This window comes from Cuculus canorus, chromosome 6, assembly GCF_017976375.1.
Source record: "Cuculus canorus isolate bCucCan1 chromosome 6, bCucCan1.pri, whole genome shotgun sequence".
NCBI lineage: Eukaryota > Metazoa > Chordata > Aves > Cuculiformes > Cuculidae > Cuculus > Cuculus canorus.
In genome coordinates, this window is record NC_071406.1 from 10,625,004 (window position 1) to 10,641,456 (window position 16,453).

General features: G+C 43.6%; 1 protein-coding gene across 1 annotated transcript in view; it reads left to right on the top strand.

Moving 5' to 3' along the window:
- The first annotated feature begins 4,611 nt into the window (after positions 1-4,611).
- Positions 4,612-16,453, top strand: part of OSBPL11 (oxysterol binding protein like 11) — a 41,923-nt gene continuing 30,081 nt past the window's right edge. Inside the window, exon 1 of the mRNA XM_054069624.1 lies at positions 4,612-4,756. Coding sequence (XP_053925599.1) covers positions 4,659-4,756 — 98 coding nt within the window. The 5' untranslated portion in view covers positions 4,612-4,658. The remainder of the gene's footprint in view (positions 4,757-16,453) is intronic.

Here is a 16,453-nt window from a genome sequence, read left to right on the forward strand (position 1 = left end):
TTTTAGTAGGCAGGTATTTTTATTCTTAGTAATAATAGGAAATTCTTTCATGTTAATCATCTAGAAGTGCCCAGAAAACATAAAATATTTCCCACACTATTCATAAACTCAAGTATCAATTGGTTTGAGAAAAAAAATCTAACTCTAAGAACCATTGATTGTACAATTAACAAATGCAGGTGTGAATCGCTGTTAGCAAAGTTATTTCTCTGGTCGTTTTCTCTCTAGCCAGCAGCTCCCCCAGGTCAGCAATGATTACAAAATATCGCACTCCTGGTGTGATAAAGGCTGCACTTGCGGCTTTCCCTTCCTAGGAGAGATGCTATTCCTCTGCATGCCTGTAGAGGATGCAATTCCCTTAACAGAGAGGAGCAGCAATTGCTTATCTTGTCTGGACAAGCTACCAGAGGAGGAGGTAGATTTAAAACTGTTAAACTTGGGCTCATCCAAAGATACTTATTAAGTCAGGAAAAACATCCTGTCTGACCAACAAAGGAGTGGTAGCAAAATTGTATCATAACTTTTATTTTAAATAATATATTTTAAGCACACGATGATGAAAAATATGCTGGATTTTAGAGCTTTACTCTTTGAACATAGAGAGATCTTGCTGCTCTGAAGAAACGGTACTGATCTGAAGAGATGCTAAGCATGTATAGTTGGACAATAAGCTTCAGAAGAAATCACCAAGAGCGGTATGTACATATTTTTTATTAGATCCTGAACAATTTCTTAAAATAACAGAATGATACATCATGGCAAACTTGGCAAATTTGCTTCAGTATAAGTTATAATAAAATATGCTCCAGCTTGTAGCCATAATCTGACCTACAAGGATTTGATCTGACCAGTGTTGATAAACATACGTTATCCTCTTCACGCTTTCCTGCTCCGTATCTGCAGCTGTTCCTGAATTCTTCCTCCAGACCTAGGAATTGCAGCAAGAGGCGAGGCTCAGGCAGGCTGTAGGCAGGGAGCATGCTGCTGTGGGACCTCAGTGCTCTCCTTCCACCACACTTGCAAGGGCCAGCTTGGGATCTTGGTCATTTTAGGCCACTAAATTATAATCAGGGAAGGAGACTGAGAGGTGAACCTCTATAACACAAGTTACAATATCCACTGAGAGGTGAACCTCTATAACACAAGTTATAATATCCACTGAGAGGTGAACCTCTATAACAGGAGTTACAATTAGTAGCAATCCTAAACTAAAGATAAAGGGCAGCTTGAAGCATAAATCCTCAGCAAATGTGGTTAAACTCAGCCTTTCTATGCTGTTGGGCATTTTGTCAATGCCATCCTACGGCAGCCTCTGGTACTGCGAGTACAACCACTTCTTTTAAGAGAAAATAGCAGATGCATGAGGGAAGCGAATAATATAATAGTTTCAGTTGGAAGGGACCCTAAAGGCCATCTAGCTCCACACCCCTCCCCCTGCCATGGGCAGGGTCGCGTTCTACAGGATCAGGTTGCTCAAATCTGAGTTTACTGCCCTATGCTCAGGGACCAAATGCTGAGGGCTTGCAGAAAAAGGCAACGAGGACCATTGGACTGTCTCGGGTGCTGGAGGAACATCCTACTGACCACCTGAGATGGCTATGATAGGCCTAGCGTGGGTGAAGCTATGGCTCTGTTTGGACCAGTTGTCCTCAAGGAGGACGGAAATAAAACAAGTGGCCAAGTTGTTTTTGCTTCAGATTTTCCCAGGAAAATTTAAGTGGAAAATTTCAGTGGTGTTGGCATGCATTATGATGCATCCAACTATATTATATTTACAATTAAAATGTCAAGTGATTGGAAGAGGAGGAACTGACATGTTTGGAGAGCAAGAGGAATGCAGTTCTGGCCAGAATTTTCTTTGGTGGACAATTCTGATCTGTTTGCCTGTGGTTCTGCAGAGAAAAATGCAGCTGAAAAAGCCCTTTTTTCCCCTGCAGTGACAAGCATGCTTCTAAAAAGGCAGGAGTGGGAGATTTTATGCCTGTGCAGTGGTAATATATTATGTCTCTGTAAAAGAAATTATCAGTGTAGGTGCTACAGGCAGTTTTCACCTGGGGACTGGTAGATCAGTTTATGTGTGTGTGCACACTTGTCAAGGACAGGCGGATATGGGCTGATTCAGAGACAGATTAAAGGTTATAAAGATGTTTTAAAGATATGATGCTTGCAGCTCACTATCCTTGTTTGACTGGCAAAAGCAAAGACGTTTTGAATGTCACTGGAAAGGTAGGAACTTCCTGGTAGGAGATGGGAAAGCCAGGGCAGCCTTGATGAGTTAGAAAGCTGCTACCAGGAGTGATGCTTTGGGTAAATAAAGTATTGGTCTGAAATACGTTCTGCTTTACATTTTTGCTTGTATGTGAATTCTGACATAGGGTATTTTTAGCGTCTTTTGTATAACAGTTGTTCACAGTATTATAAGGGTATAGTAAAGGTGCTGGAAAGATGAAGAGGGAGTTCAGATAAGATGGGATATGGAGCAGAACTGCAGCCTCGCTAACTACAGCCATCCCTGGTGCTGCCCTCCTCTTCTTTATGTGCTGACTGATTTAAGCCAGAACAAGGCTTGTGGCCCCGGACTTAAGAAATAACACAGCCACAGCCAATTATGTTTTGGTTGACTGCGATGAGGTCTCCCCTCCGTCTCCTCTTCTCCAGGCTGAACAGACCAAGTGACTTCAGCTGCTCCTCAGACGACTTTCCCTCTAAACCCTTCTAGAACTTCATAGCCCTCCTCTTGGCGCTCTCCAGTAGCTCTATATCCTTCGTATACTGTGGTGCCCAAAACTACACACAGCACTCATGGTGGGGCCGCGCTGGTGCAAAGTAGGGCAGGACAAGTGCCTCCTGTGACTGGCTGGCAATGCTGTGCTTCAGGCACCCCAGGACATGGTTGGCCCTTCTGGCTGCCAGGGCACACTGCTGGCTCATGTTCAACTCGCCATCCACCAGAACCCCCAGATCCCACCAGAGTTGTGAGACCTGGAGTACTGTGTCCAGTTCTGAAATCCCCAACACAAGAAGGATATGGAGCTGTTGGAAGGGGTCCAGAGGAGGGCTACAAAGATGATCAGAGGGCTGGAGCACCTTCCCTATGAGGACAGGCTGAGAGAGTTGGGGTCACTCAGCCTGGAGAAGAGAAGGCTCTGGGGAGACCTTAGAGCAGCTTCCAGTACCTGAAGGGTCTACAGGAAAGCTGGGGAGGAACTTTTTACAAAGACTTGTAATGACAGGATGGAGGGGAATGGCTTTAAATTGGAAAGGTGAAGATTTAGATTGGACATTAGGAAGAAATTCTTCATGATGAGGGTGGTGAGGCACTGGCACAGGTTGCTGAGGAAAGTTGTGGATGCCCCATTCCTGGAAGTGTTCAAGGCCAGGTTGGATGGGGCCTTGGTCAGCCTGATCTAGTGGGAGGTGTCCCTGTGGAACTGGATGGGCTTTAAGGTCCCTTCCAAACTAAACCATTCCATGATTCTGTGATTTGGATGAAGGGAGCTCCTATGAAAAGGAACCAACCTGCTAGGCTGACATAATTTTTCTTTTTCTTAATTATTGCTAGGGTTGGCAGTGGTAGGTAAGAGGGTTCCTTATGCTGGGTGGCTTCTGCTTGTCATTCGGTTATCAGCAGCAGGGAGATTCTCTTGCAGAATTACTCCATGTGGCTTTGGGTGGAATAGGAGGGGCTGAGAATAAGCCATGTCCCAGGTGCAAAATCCCCCACTCTTCTCATTCCTCTCTTTTTCTTTTTTTTTTTTTTTTGGGGGGGGGATGGGACACAAGGATGTTTGCAGGTGGAAAATCCTTCTCTCTTCTTATTCTCCTTTATTTTGAGAGGGGGCAAGAATGCTTGCAGGTGCAAAACCTCACACTCTTCTTATTTCTCTCTGGTTTGGGGGAGGGGGAGCAGTGAGGATGCTTGCAAATGCAAAATCCCTCACTCTTCCTATTCCTCTATTTTTTTTTTCTTTGGGGGGGGTGACAAGCATGTTTGCAGGTGCAACATCTCCCACTCTTCTTATTCCTCTCCTTTTTTGGGGGCAGGGGATGGGACAGGCACACAAGGATTTTGCAGTTGCAAAATCCTGCACTCTTCTCATTCCTCTCTTTTTTTTTTATGGGGGGGAGGATGGTTGCGGGTTCAAAGTCCCACACTCTTCTTATTCCTCTTTAGTTTGGGAGAGGGCAAGGATGCTTGCAGGCACAAAATCCCCCACTCTTCTTATTCCTCTCTGGTTTGGGAAGGGCCGAGGATGCTCGCAGGCACAAAATCCTCCTCTGTTTTTATTCCTCTCTTTTTGGGAGGGGCGAGGAGGATGCTTGCACTGCAAACTCCTCTCTTGCCATTGCTTTTTTATTTTGGGATGGGGCAAGGATGTTCGCAGGTGCAAACTCCTTCTCTCTTTTCCGTGGGGCAGGCGAGGGTGCTTGCAGGTGCAAAACCCTACACTCTTGTTATTGCTCTTGATTTTGGGAGGGTCCGAAGATGCCCACAGTTCCCTCTCCTCTCCGAGTCGGTGGTGTGAAGGAGGCCTCCAACCCGCCCCCAATGGCCCGCTGCCCGCACTAAAGATGGCGGCGCTGACCCGGAAGGGGCGGGGCGCGGGGGGCGCCGCCATCGCAGCCCGCGCGGGGCGGGCGCGGGAGCCGCGTGCGCCATGCAGGGCGCGGACCCGGTCATGAAGGGGCCGGAGGGCGAGGGCAGAGCGGAGCCGCCGGGCAGGAGCGGCCGCGGGGCCAAGGGCTGGCAGTACAGGTGGGTGGCGGCCGCCGGGTCCGCTCGGGACCTGCCTCCGCGTTACCAGCTCTGTTTTTTTCTCTCTGGGAAGGTGGGAGCCGGCTCGGGGCTGCGCTGCTTCTCCAGCCGCTCCGAGAGGCTGAACTTTGGGGCAGGTGGTGCGGCTCGGCGGCTCCTCGGGGCGCTCCCTCGCAGCCGGGAGTTGATGCTTTCGGTAGCGGAGCTGAGCGTGCACGGAGCGTGTGTCTCCTTGGGGTTAGGGGAGGCTGCGCTTAGCGTAAATCCGAGTCTGTGTCGTGTCCGCCTTATTTTAAGACAGTCTACGCTCAGTGTAAATTGGAGTTTCTATCCTGCCTGGCTTAAGAAAAGCTGTGCTTAGTGTAAATTGGACTTTCTGTCCAATTGGTTTATTTTAAGGAAGGCTGTGCTTAGCATAAATCAGAGTTTGTGTCTTGCGTGGCTTAAGAAAGGCAATGCTTAGTGTGAATTGGAGTCTCCGTCCTGTCTGGCTTAAGAAAAGCTGTACTTAGTATAAATTGGAGTTTGTGCTCTGCGTGGCTTGTTTTAAGAAAGGCTGTGCTTAGTGTATATCAGAGTTTGTGTCTAGTCTAACTTAGGAAAGGCTGTGCTTAGTATAAATTGGAGTTTGTGCCCTGCCTGGCTTATTTTAAGAAAGGCTGTGCGTAGTGTAAGTTGGAGTTTGTGTCTTGCCTCCTTAGGAAAGGCTGTTCTTGGCATAAATTGGACTTTCTGCCCTACCTGGCTTATTTTAAGAAAGGCTGCAGTTAGTCTAAATCGGGGCAATTCAATACTTAAAGGGGGCATGTAGGAAAGATGGGGGAAAAACTTTTTAGCAGGGCCGGTAGCAATAGGATAAGGGGTAATGGTTTTAAACTAAAAGAAGAGAAGCTTAAACTGGAGATTAGGAAGAAATATTTCATGTTGAGGGTGATGAAACACTGGCACGGGTTGCTCTGAGAGGTGGTAGATGCTCCATCCCTGGAAACACAAGGTCAGGTTGGATGGGGCTCTGAGCCACCTGATTGAGTTGAAGATGTCCCTGTTCGTGGTAGGAGTGTTGGACTGCGTGACCTGTAAAGGTACCTTCCAACTCAAACCATTCTGTAATTCTACAGTTGCTCAGATATAGCAGATACAGTGGCAGAGAGAGGAGAAAGCAGGGAGAGCTGAGCATTGGTTTGAAACAGCTTCAGACTAAAATCCTTCCTTTGAATGGCCTGCCTGCATGTTTGAGGGATTTGGAGGTTTTCATGTACTTTTTTCTGATATGCTTTCTCGTCAAAAGAGTTTCCACTTGCACGCTGATAGCCATATCTCTCAGGCATCGCTTGAGAGATTTTGGAATTTCTGCATTTTAGGTGTTTCATCCTTGACTGGTGGAGTTCTGCCATGTTGCTGTTGAAAGTATTGCTGTTATGTGAAGTTTGCACACTTCTCCTTCAAATGGAGACTCTCCAAAGCCGTCATCTGCCAGCCCAGATGGACTGGCTTTCTGTTTCCTGCATGTGGAGACAGCAAACCCGGAGTGTGGTACATCTGTGTGTGTGTGGCGCAGGATGGAAGGCCTTTGGCATGGCATTGACAAATGAGCACCAGGGCTGTCTAGGCAGTAGGTGCCCAGTGGTTTTAGTGGGGAGCAAACAGCTTGGTTCTCACTGAGAATCTGGGTTGCAAGAAAGTCACCTTTCCAGTGACTAGTGCCAGAAAGCAAAGTGGGGATTTCCAAACTGATATTTCAAGCTGTTAAATAGGGAAAGCTTTCTGGTCAGATTCAGTTATTGGTTGTCTTACCCATTGTTTCCAGTTGCTTCTACGCTTTTTCAAAACTCTGGATTCAAGTTTAACTCTGAATTGTCTAACAAGAATTGCTGTTCTTGTGACTGAGCACTCGCTGTCCATGTGTTTCGTCTGTGAAACAGGAGTTGTTTATGCAAGCCAAATGGAAGTATTTTATATTTTTATGTGGAATTGAAGGCATTGAAGGAGCAAGATACCTGATTTGCCTGAAACCCTTTTTGCTGTGGTATGTTTGAAGTGGAGGTCACAGGTTAGTGCCATGCAGTGAAATTCCACTTTTCAAAATTATCAATCCAGGTATTTTGTTTCTTTTCAGTGCTGTGGCTTGCAGGTCAAAATTTGAACTGGCTCTCTGAGTGACAGCTAGTTTGGTAGCTTAAGAGCTGTAGATGGGGACTGTTGGTATTATTCCTTGCAGTTACCATTATCTGGTTTAATATGCTGTGATACTCTAGTGCAAACTATGCTTTCTTTTGTTTCTAGGTCATTGAGACAAGTTTAATGCACTAATTGTATTATTGTGGACACTTGAGGTACCTTGCTATTAATCTCTGCTCTGTTGGGAATCAATTATTTACTCCTACATTAGTCTCTATACCTAATTACCCACAAAATATCACCTTTCCCCTCTGCCTCCCTAGGAAGCTCTCCTGGACAGGATGCTGTACTTTAGTTCTCACTTTGTGGATTACTTCTATTTCTAAAATTTATTTGACAAAAGAAAGACCCCTCTAATAATAAATCGGTGTCTAAAATATATGGTTTAGAAACAGATTTGCTGGGAGTACGAAGTGTGAGCAGTGCATGGTCATGCAATTTGACAAAGTAGGGTCCTGAAGTACTCGCTGAGCATAGGCTGCATCTGGTGCAGAAGTACAGCTCTGTATTTGGTGAAGCATTTGTTAAAACACCTGTAGCTGAGTTCTCAGACAAGTGGGATGACAGGTGCCTGATACTTTGGCGCTCTAAATGGGGAATTATGACTATGGAAGAAGAAAGTCACCAGCACTGCTGGAACCTGAAATAATGAAAACTGAATCACTTGGAGCTGGAAAGTCACACATTCTTGGGGTAAAGTGCATGTCTAGAAAATAAAAAATGAAACAGGAAGTCTAACTTCATATTTTTGTAGGGGAATAATAGGGAGATTTTTAAATAGCGGTGATAGAGTTAGATCAAACATTTATCACAGTGGAGAGAAAGAGACAACCAAAGGCTGGCAGACACTTCAGATGATGTGGGGATCCAGCAGAATCTCCTTGCAGACTTTCTGCTTGTAGCCTGTGTACGGTGAGTTCAGGCAGCCAGTACAGCAGTGCTTCCTTTGCTGTTCATAACGGCTCAGTTTCTTCAGAGGACAGGAAAATACTTTTTTTTTTTTTTCTTAATAGAAGTTAAGAGTTCTTGAGAAACTGCTCTTCTAGATATCCGTCAGGAAATTATCTTGTTTACTTATGAATTTATGATGAAGGTCAGAGTGTGTCTGAGTGCAACCAACTCTCGGCTGCATTTTCCTGGCTGGGATCAGGAATAGCATGAATGTTAACTTGCAATGAAGTAAATAAAGAGAGCTGGAGAGGCTATACTGCATGCTAAACTCCATATTTTCATTTAGAGAAACAGTTACTGTCAGATGAGTCTTCTGGGTAGCTTTAAATTATTAAAATATTACTTGATAAATTAACTTAAGAGGAAAATTACTGTTTCCTAAATGGTTTCTTTATTTTCAGAATCAAGCAAGCTAGGAAGTAAGTAAGCATTGTCCGTATAAAGAATTCTTTGTATTCAGCAATTCTGCTTTTTCTCTTAACCATCTTAATTTGGGGTTTGCCTTGTTCTGGGTTAAATGAACAAAGTAGTTTCAAAGTAATGAGAGAAAGGAGAGAGCTTTGGAAGGCACTTCTGTGGCATGTGAATCATAGTAATTCAAATGACAAAAATTTCACAACTAGAAAGCAGAATCTCTCTCTCTGAGCTAGAGAGCTGGTCAGAATGTGTGCCAGAGAAGTAAAACAGGTCACTTCAGGCTGGCTTGAGAGACTTCCAGGTAATTTTGAGAGAAATGACTTGCAATAACTCGTTCTCATTTATCTGCAGAATTAAAAGTTCCAAGTGCTGTGGTTGACTAGAGAAACAAGATTGACTTTCCCAGTTGGAGCCCTGATAGTGTGCCACCCTCTTATGTTTTTCTTAGTAGTTCTGCCCTCAAATGCGTAAATCAATTCAGCTACTAAAAGGATTCCCAGCATTTCTTCCCTGGCTAGTAGAAATACATGTAAATTGTTCATAAATTTCCCAAATAATTGCTGATTTTTAGCCCTACAAGTTATATTTCAAACCCTATTTCCTTTTCAGCTATGCTTGTGTTTCTGTAGGTAACTGCCTTTGTTCCCTATTTCTGAAATGGTTTTAGCATCTGCTCACTATGGACTTAGTTATATATGTTTATAAAATGTTATGGATTAAGTCTCTTGGGGTTCTTTTTGTGGGGTTTTTTTGGTTTTTTGTTTTTTTTAAGGAAGTTAACTTTGCTTAGCTGTTCCTGAAAGTTTACTGAAGGGTTATTGACGGTTGTGAATTAATGCAGAAAAACATGTGGATGAAAGTAGCTTTGAAGAAAAGGAGTCAAATTGCTAGGCTAGCATTACTTTATTTATTTGTTTGTTTTGCTAGGAGAGTCAGTGGCAGGTAAGAGGGTTCCTTATGCTGGGTGGCTTCTGCTTGTCGTTAGGTTATCAGCTGCAGGCAGATTCTCTTGCAGAATTACTCCATGTGGCTTTGGATGGAGTAAGATGCTGAGAATGAGCAAACAGATGCAGACAAACAGCAGAGAGAGGGTTTTGGCGAAGAGGGATACAGTTGTATTTGATAGGAAAAAAATTGAGGATAACAAATTTAAAGCAACTGAAATAGTCACCTGTCTTTTAAGGCTTAGAATTGTAGAATGTTCTGAGTTGGAAGGGACCTACAAGGATCCAGCTCCTGTCCCCGCATAGGACAACCCCAAAATTCACACCATGGGGCTTTGTTTGTTTTGCAGTTGTCACTGGCTAAGCACTCTTCATAAATACTAAAACCAGTAAATAAACAATTAGTGACCTTAATTCAGTCTGTTTGAGCAGGTCAGCATGTGTTAAGGCAACAGAACTCGCAGCTGAGACACATGAATATATTTTAATTCTGAATTTGAGGTGATCAAGAACTCTTCTTCATAAAGTGATCCCATAGGAAATATGTTCTAAAGGAAATGCTTATTTCTGAATTTGGTCCAAATTAACTGGGAGGGTGACTGACAATCCTTTGCACTTCAAAGACATGGAAGAAAAATGTGTGAGACTGAGCTAGATTGTGGAAGTGTTCACGATTTCTATTTGTGCTAGCTTGCAAAAAGGATCTAATTAGTAGTAATAAAGGAAAGTGTCTTGAAAATAATGGAATTTTCTTGAGTAGATGTGGATATGAATCCTTTTTATTGAAGGTGATGTTGATGTCAGTCTTGGTTGCAAGAAAACTTAGATTATTTTCTAGTTTCTATGTTGATCTCAGGAGGATAAATTTCATCTGTTTGGCCTTTAAAGCTGAAACCAGCTTGGTAGAAATGGATACAGAAGGTGATGGCAGCACAGTTTTTAACTATGTTTCACGTTGCAAACATCTACATTACTGGTCCTCTGTTCTTATCTCTGAACTTAAGGTTTCTCACCACAGTATTAATGCAATCATCGAATTCTTGCTTAGGCTGCAATAGAGTGTGTTAGCTGAACTAATTAACTCTGGAATCCTGAGACAGGCGCGAATTTAAAAGTTCCTATCGCTTGATAAGTAGAAGAAACCTCCCAAGCCTTCATGTAACTGTTAGTGTCATTCTAGGACAGTTCTCTGTAATGCTGATGCTTTTGGTACTTCCTTTTTATTACTCTTCTCCCTCGTTCTGGGCTTTTTCTCTGCACTGCTTGAAACAAAGCTTTTTCTTTTTTTTGGCATCCTGTGTAGTCAATGACTGTAATTTCTTCCTCATTGTGTGCAACCAGAGAGAGCGAGAGCAGCTGTAATTCTGTGGTCTTACCTTAATTCTGAGGTCTGGCGGGGCTGCTCCTCTTACAGCCCACCCCACTTCCTTGGTTTTGCGCTGTTGGAAGAACTTGCTGGCATTGAGGCATTGAGGCATCAGCCACCAATGGGGATGGGATTTCTGCTGCTCCTGCCATTGTGCTTCTACTGATAGCTTTTGGGTTGGCTGGTGGCTCTGTTGTCAAACTTGTGTCTAAGTGAGACCTGATCTTCCTTCCTTCTGTTTCTAGTGATCTGCCTTCAGTTTCTAGTGTGGCCTTCGAAATCCCTCGCTTCCTGACTTGTACTGGCATTTTCACATGTGATGATCTAGGTGCTAGAAAAAGTTTCTCAAGTGGTTACTCTGAAATTCAGAATTTTTGCAGTTTTGTGTATTGTATTCCTCTTCATTATTAAAAATTAGATCAGGATGTCTGTCATGTTTTTTTGTATGCAGGAGGGGAAACAGCTGAAAAATGTGGTGCCTGAATGTATTTATCCTCATTTGAATCTTTGATTAAAGAATATACTGGTTCATAACACCACTTAAGAAATGCTGTGCTTGGCATGATTTGCTCATTAGAATAGACAAGAAGCCTGTCTTTAAAATGGTCAGCTGATATCCACCTCAGGATCCATGCTGTGTTATTAAAGTGTTAAGGTCATCTTTTATTAAGCTGATTTTACCATTTGTTGAAGCCTCAAGCACTTCTCAAAAGGCAGGTGAGCCATTCATATTCAGGCATGTATTTGTGGCCTGGAAGAATGGGGTCGGAGCAGGTGGAGGCTAAGATGCATTGTAAATTCAGAGAAGTAAATCAGTGTGTGAGGGGTAATAAGCAGCTAGAGTTGGGGAAACAGGTTTGGATGATTTGAAATGGAGCTTCACGGTGGCTGATGTTCTGCTAGGGAACCTTGAACCCAGTTCCTGAACCAGGTGGGCACGGTCTGGTTCCCTTCTCCAGCCCTGTGTCCATCTCTTCCTTCCCAGAGCATCCCTATGTTGAATAGGCAGGCTGTAAAACTTGCTGGGTCAGGAGCAACGAATGTGGGAGTTGGTTCAGGTATAGCAGGATGTTTGTGTTAATACTGAATATTCAGAGTTGAAATTAAGAGAAACTAAAAAAGCACAAACTTCCAAAGAGCTTCTAAATATCAAATAAATTGTGTTTTCCATGGAATAGATTTCTGCAGGAGGTGGTGGCTCTTACAAATGTCTGTCTCTCTCCAAGTGCGTAGGATATTTTTCAACTTCACCTTTTCTAATGTAATTGTGTAGTAGCAAGTTAATTTAAATCACCTACAACATTAACATCTTGCTCCGCCATACACATTCTGTCCCCAGAGGAAAGATGAAAAACAAACTGCATGTGGCTGACCTAATCAGGTTGCTTAATGCAGCAGGGGAAAGCGCCAGCTGCTGCTATTCGGTTATCCTGGGTAGATCCTTGTACTGTACTCATTATACCATGAAAATTAATGTGTGTGTGTAAGGACCCCGGTTTACGTAAGGATGTTGCCTTCATGTGCACTCTGCCGGTGCTGATGAATTCTTGTAGTGGATCACTGCCTGCAGGTAATACTGCCGGACAACTTTCTTTTTAGGCTGCTTGCAAAGCTTGTACCATTTCATGGTTTTGGTCCTGTGTTTCTAGTCCTGGCATGAGAGGGGAGGGCAGGCTGAAGTGGGGCAGGAGAAATGCTGTTTTTTCATGTTTGTTGAGCCGAGAATCTTATATTTGACAACGTGCTTTGGAGCAGGAATGTCAGTGCCAGGGAGAATGTTTTTTTTGCTGTGGGTATCCATGTTTTTCTTTTTCCTTCCAGGTGGAAATGCCTAAGTTTTTGATGAGGCTGGAAATCTTTAAAATCTTGATTAATGTTTAGGTATTGACAGATCAGTTTTCTGGAGAGCCCAGTTTGTGTTGGGAAGTTGGTTTCTTTAGTTGCAGTGGAGATGTAGCAGAAAGCATGAGATCTACTGGGAGGAGCTGCAGGATTCTTTATTAAAGAGCTGGTTTCTGACCCTGGCTCTGACTTCCTCTGTGGTAACAGTCATTGTTTAAACTACTTTTCCCCTGTAATCACTAACTGTGTGTTCCTCTTTTTCTCAGGGGCCTCATTTAGAACAGTTTGCTCTGATTTTGCAAAACTTTTGCAGGGTCACAGCTGCAGCTGAAATCAGCAGAAGCTGCGATTTGAATGTAGGAATAAAAATTGGGCCACAGCTATCTCAGAGAGGCTGAAAATACACTGCTCATCAGTTTGCTATATGTAACATAGGATTAAAACGTCCTTGTCCTTTCATTGGTATCTGACTTCTTCATAAACATTGATGATGAGCACAAGAGAAGAAAACCATAAGGAAACGCTTCAGTGCATGAGTGCCAAATGAATAATATCTGATGCTCACTGCACAATGAATAAGAGCAGTTTTGAATAATTCATTGTATAGGAATCATTGTCCATGTAAAGCACTGAACAAGAAAGTAGTCCTGCTCTATTATTGTCGTAATCATAGGTGATTAAGTTAGCACATGTACTTTCTTAATTAAAGCTTAAACTATTTGAGTGCCTGACGCCCAAGTTTTAATGTAGGAGTATTTTTGTTGAATTTCTCTATATCCGAGAATTATGGAGTGATTTGGGTTAAGAAGGACCCCTGGGAAATCTCTATTCCAGCCTCCTGTTCAAAGTAGGGCCAGCTTCAAAGTTAGAATTTAGCGTTGAGGGCTAAGGATGGAGATGCCACAGCCTCTCTGGGCTCATGGCCTGGAGCTTACCCTCGTTTTGAAGATTTTTTTCTGTGTCAAACAAGGAAATTTTTTTGCTACAATTTGAGAGCATTACTGCTTGCCCTTCTGCTGTTCATCTCTGAAAAGACTGTGTCTCCATCTTATCTGTGTGTAGATGAGATTCCCATTACCTTCCGACCCCTTCCTCTGAAGAAGGCTGAACAGGCTCAGGTCCCTCAGCCTTTTCTTGTCTGGCACAACATGCCTAGCTTGCACTGATCCATGGATTAGTCCATCCCAGATATAAGGCTTTTCATTGCTTTTGTTGGAAGTTCGGGCGGTCTTGTTCAGCCTGTTCCTCTGGACTGTTGGGATTCTGTGGAAAGGCAGCCTGCCCACCTGTGTCCTGGCTGCTCCTCTTTGGTTTGGTCTTGCCTGAGAGGTTGCAGAATGCATGCTTGCCTGTCAGCTGGCTCAAAGGCTTTTAGTGGTATTGACCCCTGAAGTGCACTGCTTGTAACTGTTTACCAGTTAGACTTCCAACTGTTGGTTTTTGCTTCTGGAATCTAGTGGTCCATACAGTGTTTTACCTGTGTTGTACTCCAGGCTTATGATCTTCCTGAATATTAAGGTAACATAGTCTGTTAAGTGTGTTCTTGATTGCTTAGAAGGTGGTGATAGTTGTTATCCTCTGCATTGAATCTGAAATGTTTCAAAAATGGTTAAAAAATAATTTAAAAGGCCAGAGGCTTCTCTGGAGTAGCTAATACATGGATTTACCTTCAATTTAATAGCGAGTGTTTTGTTACTGCAGAGACCAAAGTATCAACATAATCTTTTTAAAGTCATAAACTGAAAGTCATGAGCTTGTTGGAGATAGCGGAGAGGCCAAAATTGTCAAGGTGCTCATCCATCACTGTGTTCACCTATGCTTGTGTTATGCCAGTACTGATTCCTGTGTAAAGTAGCTTAAATTTTGACTGCTGGAGTTTTCTGAAACTATACTTTAAGGAAAAGTTTTGGGTTTTGGTAACGATGTGAAACTGTACATTATGGTGAGCTGCTGCACACTGGTAGCCTAAGTGGTGGCAAAGCTGCAGGCAGCGATCACTCGTGTGGAGTGGAGAGTTCAGACCTTTTGAGGTACCTGGTTTTTGTATGCTCAACTCTAAAAAGTTGTTGGCTAAATTTGCAGTTATTTTTTCAGTGATACCTGGAGTAGTAGTTGTTGTTGCAGAAAAATCTGCAGGATTGGCTGCTGGCTTTAGGGTCCAGCTTCAGTTGTGTTACGTTGATGCAAATCCACAAATAAAAGGTACGTGAGTGGAGTTCTTGCTGACTTGAGCTGTCATGTACATGCAGGAGAAATTGTTTGGCTGAAACTCGCTGCAGGGTTTTTATGTTTTTTTTTTTTTCCAGGCAGATGTATTTTGAGAGCTGAAGAGCTCTCTAAATGATAAAGCAGTTAAATAGTCAGCTTTGCAGTGGCCCAGTGAGAGTGGTGTTTTGCTACTTATTAATTAAATATAATGTCTTTCCCTTTGCTGCCCTGCAGAAGTTTTACAATGCAACTTCATTTGTGTGTAGTTGACCCGTGGCTTTAGTGCACAAAAGAGGAGAATCAAATGCAAGCTTAGTTAGGGTGGCTTTAAAAAAAAAAACCTGTTTATCATTCTTTTTGAGAACCACGGTTGGTAGAAGCTCAAGGTGGAAATGCAACGGCTGTGTTGATAGCAGGGGGCTGGGGAGCTGGGATGGTGTGGGAGAGCCCTTCTTTCCTAGGATAGGAAGCCTGGGCTGTATCATGCTTGGCTCACAGACAGCTGACAGCTCATTTCAGCTGTACCACACCCTTCCTTTGTGGCGAGCCTGCGCATCTTGCAATGCATGCCTGTGCACTCAAGGGTTTACAGGAGTAAACCTTTAGAGAAGGTTTGATATCTAATGAGGATGTGTCTGTTGCCCTCATGCTTGAGCCCAGGTGGTGTCCTGTGGCATCCCCAGGGTCTGCTGTCAATGTTCTTGTATTGTTGGGCCTTTTTTCCTTGCACTTGTTGTTTTTTAAACTTACAATCAAATAGTCTAATACATGAGCTGAAGAACAGGAGCTTTGCTGCCACTTTACGATTGGCTGTAGGGCACTGCTGGTGAGCTGCACAGCAAGGTCAGCATTTTGATTCTTTGCAAAGCTTTTTGGAATAGCAGAGCTAATTTATTGATGTAGATACTCCGTAAGCAGCATGGAGGCTTCTGGTGTGTGGAGGAATTCACACTTACATCAACAAGCTGTGGGTATGGAGTGTGCTTAAAGTGGTGGTGGCTTCTTGGGGGGAAGTGATCTTTGTAGTTGCGGAAGATGTGCCCAAAGTTTCTGCTGCTGATGTAGGGTTTTTTTTTTTTTCTTTCTCTTCTCTCTCATCCTTCCCCCCCATTTAACAAAAAGGGGAATGAGTTCACTGTAGATAAGCGCTTTGCAGTGGTCAGTGAAGAAAAAGCAAGCTATTACAGACAGCAAACCCATGGGCAGATAGAGATGAACAGTTCTGTGAAAATGGTTACTGCTTTTTTCAAATTATATAGACAAAACCACACACTGGTTTGCACTGACAATCCCGATTTCTTTCTTTCCTTTGCTTTATGCCTTGCTAACTTTTAATCTGAAGGCAGTCTTTCACCAGGTTTTTGCATCTTGTTGGGAACTCAGTAGGAAGGAGCCTCTTTCCTTGGGCAGTGTCATAACATTGATGGTGGCAGCTATGGAGGCTGGATCCCACATCCTCCCTGGCATCTGCATGGGCTCCATGCTCCTCATTGTCCCTCCTGCTGGAAGCAAATTCACACATACTTGGCTACCACTTGAAGCCAGGCCTTACGCCTGTCTGTGGGCAAGCTTTCGCTGCTGCGTTTGCTCTTCAAACAGCTGTTGGGTCTTCAGAGACCTGGCTGCTCCAAGTATCTCACGCAGTGCTGTCTGGGTTTCAGCAGAATGACAATCATCAGAAGGACAGTCTTGGAAGCTTTCTGTAATCACTTTCCAGATGGGTGTAATTTTGTGCCACTGCTAGAGGTGGTTTGTTTGTAATGGGCTTTCTGGGAGAGTTGCACCATGAGG